The sequence below is a fragment of the Hemibagrus wyckioides genome, linkage group LG03, assembly GCF_019097595.1.
Source record: "Hemibagrus wyckioides isolate EC202008001 linkage group LG03, SWU_Hwy_1.0, whole genome shotgun sequence".
Lineage (NCBI taxonomy): Eukaryota > Metazoa > Chordata > Actinopteri > Siluriformes > Bagridae > Hemibagrus > Hemibagrus wyckioides.
In genome coordinates this window covers 466,121-473,481 of record NC_080712.1, presented here as the reverse complement: position 1 = coordinate 473,481, position 7,361 = coordinate 466,121, and the positions used below count along the sequence as shown (strand labels likewise).

The 7,361-nt window shown below is 42.7% G+C and overlaps 1 protein-coding gene across 2 annotated transcripts; it reads left to right on the top strand.

Annotated features, from left to right (window-relative positions):
• The first annotated feature begins 377 nt into the window (after positions 1–377).
• Positions 378–7,036, top strand: si:dkey-56e3.3 (zinc finger protein with KRAB and SCAN domains 1). Of its 2 annotated transcripts, none has more exons than XM_058383621.1 (6): positions 378–839; positions 1,940–2,040; positions 2,378–2,489; positions 2,729–2,769; positions 2,893–2,962; positions 3,095–7,036. In XM_058383621.1, exons 1-6 carry the CDS (start codon positions 584–586, stop codon positions 3,844–3,846), a joined length of 1,332 nt encoding a protein of 443 aa, XP_058239604.1. In that variant the 5' UTR covers positions 378–583; the 3' UTR covers positions 3,847–7,036. The 2 variants fall into 2 exon arrangements, with proteins under 2 accessions (XP_058239604.1, XP_058239596.1); XM_058383613.1 differs by having other exon boundaries at positions 390–839; positions 2,726–2,769.
• The last annotated feature ends 325 nt before the right edge of the window (positions 7,037–7,361 follow it).

The window sequence follows — 7,361 nt, the reverse complement described above, 5'->3', positions numbered from 1 at the left end:
TTATTTTCTTTTGCAACACATACATTCTTTTACGAATATATGTGGCATTGAATTGATTCCATAGGTATGATTTTTACAATCAGGCCGACATGAAAGCCACCAAAAGGGGTCCTTAGGGTGCAGGATGTACAGTAGGTGCAGGTTACGGTGTTATAACTGAATCAGTCTTCTCTGCCGAACTGCTTTTGTGACGTTATCGTTTGGAGTGTTGTTATTGGCTGAAATCAGGCATCATGCGGTCATGTGGTACAACGGGGCTGTATACGTATGTGCCTGATTGAAATTTTGTATAAACTTTTTCCCCTCCATTTCATTACTGAATATTTAGTGTGAAGAGGACTAAGAGAAGAAGTGTAACGCTCCAAATGGTTTAATTTAAGTTACGTGGCCCTTGCAAGTGTTTATTATATTTTATTTAAGGGATCTCATGGGTCCTTTTAGTGTAGGTGACGTCACAACATCAGCCCGTTTTTTTTTTATTTGTATAGTAAAAACAGAAGTCTAAAACGCTCCTGTGCGCGCGCGCAGATCTAAGGTTAATAACCGGTTTATTAACGGTTTATAAAGGGCGAGAGGGTGAGTGATGGCGGCGGAGGGGAGCAGCATGTCGAGTGTGTTAGCGTTCCAGACTCAGATCGCCTCAGTGATGGAGGTGTTCGCGAACGCCGCTGTGGCGGAGATCTGTAAAGTTGTGGAGGTGAGTTACACCGAGTTACAGATGGAGATACTGAAGGGTCAGAAGGAGAACACGCTGCTCAAGAGGAGGCTGAAGATGGTCGAAATGCGGGAGTCGTTTTATAAAAGAGCCAGCAGGCTGAAGGACTCGGCAGGGGGACAGGGTGAGTGGACACACCGGAGTCGTTTTACTGAGTCATTTGATTCGACTCACCAATATGAACGCCTTCATCTCCTGTAAACAAACAAACAAAACTCCGAGTCATTTACACGAGTCGACTCGCAGCGTTCATTTAAAAGATCCGACTCACTTATCGCTATAAACACCCACACGGTTCTTTGTCGATTCTTTCGGCTCCCAAAACGAGAAGAACCAAAGGGGAAAAAAATTTACTCATGTATCCGATTCGGCTCGCTGGGTTCTGCTAAAAATTCTTTGTGGCTCTTTTCAGTCGGTCTTATCGTTTGGATCAGTTCGCCAACAGGAGTCGACTCTTTGGCTTCCAAACAACTCCTTGCTTCATGTTTGCGAAATTGTTATTCTGGTTTGATTTTTTTTGCGATATTGTTATTCTGGTTTGAACATAAAGGTGTTTTATTTTAATGTAATCATACTCAACATTTCTATATAACGTTTGCATGTACGAAAAGACTAAGAAAGCAAGAAGTTCTTAAAAGAGTCGGTTCAGAGTGTCGACTCGGTGTCCTGTACTGTTTTGCGCTTCATCTTATATTTAAGTGTGTGATTGTGTCACTGTGTTAAAACTGTTAATTGCCCCTTATTTAGACTAATAAATAAAGGATGAGTAAAGTCATGTAGTGTGAACTGGCCTGACAGACTGTAGCCTTTAAGGGGTGCTGGAAGACAGAGGCAGTTAAAGCTAAAAGTCGTGTTTTTGTCTAGAGAGATCTCCACAGTTACTTATTCTTCTGCACTGCCTAATGATTATAGTGCTGATCCTGATGATGGTTAAACAGCTGGACTTTACTGGCCAGGGTGGGGCTCTGGGCAGAACTTTCTGACCACCGGTGGGAACTGGGATGGGCTCAATAAATTAAAAAAAAAAGTCAAATATTAAATTCGTCTAATTAATCGTCCAAAACAAAAGCCCAATCTTGCCTAATAAGTCTGACAGTCTCTTTGCATGTCCCTGTGCGCCCCCTGGTGGACCCATGAGTTACAGCACTGTCTCATCATAATCTAGTGCAAGTGTGTGTGTGTGTGTGTGTGTGTGTGTGTGTGTGTGTGTGTGTGTGTGTGTAGGTGGAAGGGTACGGGTGAAGATCAGCACAGCAGAGAGTGAGCGTCGACCCACTGAGGAAACAATACCACATGATCCTGTAACACACACACATGCTCAACAGGTACAAACACACACACAAATAATACACACAATAACACACTTGCATACCTTCATTATACTCAACAGCATTCAGATACTAGTCATAATAATGATAACAGTAACATGTTTTCTCTAAATGCCTGAGATGTGATGTGATGGGAGACAGTAGCTCACTGGTTAATATGGTCAGCTAACCAAACGGTCAGGCGTTAGGAGATAACCCTCGTAACCCTCAATTCTCTAATCTAAATAAACTGTTGCTCTGGATAAAGGATCTTTCAAATGGTTTAAATGTGAAAGTCTGTAATTCCACGCGTGTGTCTGTGTGCGCGTGTGTCTGTCTGTGTGTGAGAGAACAGGAGTGTGTGATGGAGTGTGTGGAGCAGGACGGCCAGTCAGACCTTCTCATGCTAAAACAGGAAAGATCCGAGAGCATCAGTAAAGTGCAAGACACGGGGACCAGAGACACAAGTATAACACACACACACACACACACACACACACACACACACACACACACACACACACGTTTGTCTTCCAGTCATTGTGTGTTTATTCTAAATGTTAATACTGTGATGGCTTTACACTTGTTAGCATTAGCATTAGGTGTTTGTGTTTTTGTATTAAAGGTATTTTTTTTGTTCCAGACGTATTAAACACTGAGCATCGTGTGTTTGTGTGTGTGTGTGTTCTCTGTTTGACTACAGCAGGCAGGGAAAATGTCCTGCAGCACGATTCACTCCAACAGCAGGTTAGACACACACACACAGTTCTTCTTCTGGAGAGTGGTTCTAGGATCGTGAGTGTTTCTACAGAATGTTAGAGAGTAGGTGAACTTGGCCAGGTCAGTGATTAAAGCTTCCATGTGTTTCAGTCTGATGAAGAACGTGACTTTCTGAAGGAAGAAGAACATGAGGAGAGAGGAGACGCTTCAGCACACGATGGTATTATCGTAAGCTATTATTATTATTATTATTATTATTATTATTATTGTTATTAATGTTATTAGCTCCTGTACAAAACTGAACAAGCAAACAAAGTCATCTTAGCTGATCATCTTCGCATTTCATTTTCAGGAAGTTGTCCCGATGAAGGTACCTCAAGTATAGAAGCCGACAGCGACGTGGCTGTTGCCGATGCGTCGTGGGAAAGCAGCGTGTTCGACTCCTCCGCCCACAACATCCCGTACTCCGGAGCGGACATGAGCGCAGGAGCGTCTATTAATGATTATTTCATGCACAGAGATGCCGTGTGTTCTTACAGCACAGAGGCCGGCTCCGTCAGCAACGCCTCTTTTCCTGAAGGTCACTTCCCACACGCTGACGACCGAATGGTCACCCAGTCCCACTCCGGCCCATTTAAACCGGACAGGTTCGTGGTGTGTAAATATTGTGGGAAACACTTCCCCCACACCAGCGCCCTGGTCCTGCACCAGCGTGTCCACACGGGCGAGAAGCCGTACTACTGCGCACTGTGTGGGAAACGCTTCAGTCAGGCATCCAGTCTGAAGAAACACTACGGTATGCACCGAGGAGAAAAGCCCTTCAGCTGCCTGCACTGTGGGAAACTCTTCTCAGATCAGAGCAACCTGAAGAAGCACGTCAACGTCCACACCGGTGAGAAACCCTATGGCTGCGTGCAGTGCGGGAAAACCTTCAACCAGTCGTCCAACCTGAAGACGCACATGAAGATCCACACACGGGAGAAACCGTTCAGCTGCGAGCACTGCGGTCAGATCTTCGCCTACAAGAGCAGTCTGGTGAAACATCAGCAGAGGAACTGCCTCACTCTGCAGAACCCTCTGCAGAACCCACTGCAGCAGTTTTAGAATTTCTTACACCTGGACATGTTCATCAGGTTTATAAATATACTGTATGCAGTTAGGGTTGATCTGACCTTTACTGGAGTAACTCCTTCGTGTGTGTGTGTGTGTGTGTGTGTGTGTGTGTGTTTTATTTCTCTCTGGATTAATAGTCAGTGTTCTTCCTTCCTCTACAGACACCATTCCTGCAGATCCCTCCTTCCATACGAACATGGGACGATTCCCCTGCCTAGTGCTCTAATATAAATATCTGTGTTAAAGTCCTACACACTCTCTGTGATGAGGTTATTAGATTCCAGTCAGTGGAAGGATCAGTACAGAAAGTCTTTTAAACCATGGGTTCACTTTTAATAAACACTCAGCTGTGTGTGTATAAAACAATAGAATTCAGTATTAAAATAAAGTAATGTGGCCCCTGGAGCAGTATTGTGTAATCATCTGACAGTGAGAAGTTTTTCACTTTAAGGCCTGAGGAATGTTTTTAATTCTGAATGAAACACAGAGCTGAACTCCTGTAACACTACACTGAATAGAAAGCTACACACAGTGCCTTGTTACTGCTGCTGCTGTTGTTATTATTATTATTATTATGAAAGTCTCCCCTTGTGCAAAAATAAAGTATTACAATAATTATACACCAATTTAAATGATTAAACTTGATTTAATTTAGAATTCTACAACCCCTGGCAGAAAGTAGGGAATCACCACTCTTGGAAGATGTTCATTCAATTGTTTAATTGGGGGGAAAAAAAAAAAGACATGCCATTTTATTTAATTTCCACCATAGATATTCAATTGGATTGAGGTCCGGACTATTTGCAGGCCATGCCATTGACATTATATGTCTTTCTTGAAGGAAAGTTTTCACAGCTTTTGCCCTATGGCATGATGCATTATCGTGCTGAAAAATGATGTCGTCATCACCAAACATCCTTTCAATTGATGGAATAAGAAAAGTGTCTAAAATCTCAATATAAACTTGTGCATTTATTGAGGATGTAATGACTGTCATCTCTCCCATACCTTTACCTGACCTACAACCCCATATCATTAATGATTGTGGATATTTGCATGTTTTCTTCAGGCAGTTGTCTTTATAAATTTCATTGGAACGGCATCAAACAAAAGTTCTAGCATCATCACCCTGCCCAGTACAGATCCGTGATTCATCACTGAATATCACTCTCATCCGGTCATCCATAGTCCATGATTGCTTTTCTTTAGCCCACTGAAACCTTGTTTTTTCTGTTTAGATGTTAATGATGGTTTTCGGCTTTTCTGTAAATCCCATTTCTTTTAGGCGATTTCTTACAGTTCGGTCAGACATTGACTCCACTTTCTGCCCTTTTGTTCCTCATTTGTTTTGTTTTGTGCGTTTTCTGTTTTCAAGGCACATTGCTTTAAGTTTTCTATCTTGACGCTTTGATGTCTTCCTTGGTCTACCAGTACGCTTCTCTTTTACAACCTTCCCATTTGATTTGTACTTGGTCAAGATTTTAGACACAGCTGACTGGGAACAACCAACATATTTTGCAACATTCCGTGAAGATTTACCTTCAAGAAGTTTATAATCCTCTCCTTTGTTTCATCTGACATCTCTCGTGTTGGAGCCATGATTTATGTCAATTAGTTTGGTTCAACAGCTCACGAAGGTGTGCAAGCACTCTTTTTAACTGCAGACTATTCAGCAGATGTAATCGGATACAGGTGTTTGTTTTAGAACTGCAGTACATGGTGATTCCATAATATTTTCCTCAGAATTGTGATTCCATACTTTTTCCCTCTGTTTAATCTGTAAAAACAGTTGCAATTGACTACAATTTTCTTTCTTTTTTATGTTAAATGAAAATAGTTTTGTGGCATGTCCGTGATTGTTTTTTTTTCTACACAATTAAACAATTGAATGAACATCTTCCAAGAGTGGTGATTCCATACTTTTTGCCAGGGGTTGTAGATGAAAAAAGATGGACAGAGAGACAGTATGTGAGACCTATGCTCATTCACTGTAATACTTACTGTGTCCACAGGGAGGCAGCAGCACTCAACTAAACTTCCTGGGAAAGAGAGTGTGTGTGTGTGTGTGTGTGTGTGGTGGAACATTGTCCACATTGTCCTTCTGTTACTTTTCACTGAGAAGGATTTTTCTACTTCTTCTGTGGTCCCTAAGTAGCAGAGTAAAAAAAAACTACATTCTGTCTGTCTGTCTGTCTGTCTGTCCCTCTCCCCATCTGTCTCTCCCCATCTATCTATCTGTCTCTCTCCCCATCTGTCTGTCTGTGTGTCTCACAAATCTCTCTCTCTGTCCCCATCTGTCTGTCTGCCTGTCTCTCTCCTCATCTGTCTGTCTGTCTCTCTCCCCATTTGTCTGTCTGTCTGTCTCTCTCCTGCCTGTCTGTCTGCCCATTTGTCTGTCTTTCTCCCCATCTGTCTGTCTGTGTGTCTCACAAATCTCTCTGTCTCTGTCCCCATCTATCTGTCTGTCTTTCTCCCCATCTGCCTGTCTCTCTCTCTCTCTCTCTCTCTCTCTCTCTCCATCTGCCTGTATGTCTCTCTCCCCGTCTGTCTGTCTCCCCACCTGCCTGTCTGTCTCTCTCTCGCCATCCATCTGTCTCTCTTCCCATCTGCCTGTCTGTCTCTCTCCCCGTCTATCTGTATGTCTCCCCATCCGCCTGTCTGTCTCTCTCCACATCAGTCTGTCTGTCTCTCTCCCCATCTGTCTGTCTCTCTCACCGTCTGTCTTTGTCTCCCATCTGCCTGTCTGTCTCTCTCCTTGTCTGTCCGTCTCTCTCCCCGTCTGTCTGTATGTCTCTTAGTATCTATGGGTTTTTTGATGGAGAAATTATTTTAATGAATTATTTTTACCCAGATTCTGATAAGGATGTAAATTTTGATATTTTTCTAAATAGCATTTAAAAATGTCTTTGTTTTTTTCACCTCTCAGCTCGTTCACAGCTTTATTGAAGTGTGAATGGATCATGTCTTTTGTTATTCAGTCTTTTTGAGGTGAATGAACAGAGTTCATGTCCTACAGACGGAGTGCATGAGGTGTAGATATGTTATGTTATGTTTTTCACCTGAAGGACAAGAACATGGAGAAGTCTGCTATTGAGAATGTTACAGAGACATTTCCTCAGGTTGCTGTTTGCTCATATACCAGGTCTAATCGGTCTTGACTTTAATAAATTTGGGTAATCAAGCACTGGTTCCAGAAATACACCTGACAATTTACGGCTAATTTGTAATCTATGTACACCATATAGCCAAAGGTTTTGGGACAACCCCTCCAAATCATTGTAGTTTTTCAGGGGTTGGGCTCCGCCCCTTAGTTCCAGTGAAAGGAACTCTTAATGCTTCAGCTTCATACCAAGACATTTTGGACAATTTCATGCTCTTTGTGGGAACAGTTTGGGGATGACCCCTTCCTGTTCCAACATGACTGTACACCAGTGACCAAAGCAAGGTCCATAAAGACGTGAGCAAGTTTGGTGTGGAGGAACTTGACTGGCCTGCACAGAGTCCTG

Coding starts and splice junctions, on each gene's coding strand:
- si:dkey-56e3.3 (XM_058383613.1), top strand. CDS start 584: ATGGCGGCGGAGGGGAGCAGCATGTCGAGTGTGTTAGCGTTCCAGACT. Junction 840..1,939: donor GGACTCGGCAGGGGGACAGG/GTGAGTGGACAC, acceptor GTGTGTGTGTAG/GTGGAAGGGTACGGGTGAAG. Junction 2,770..2,892: donor ACGATTCACTCCAACAGCAG/GTTAGACACACA, acceptor CATGTGTTTCAG/TCTGATGAAGAACGTGACTT.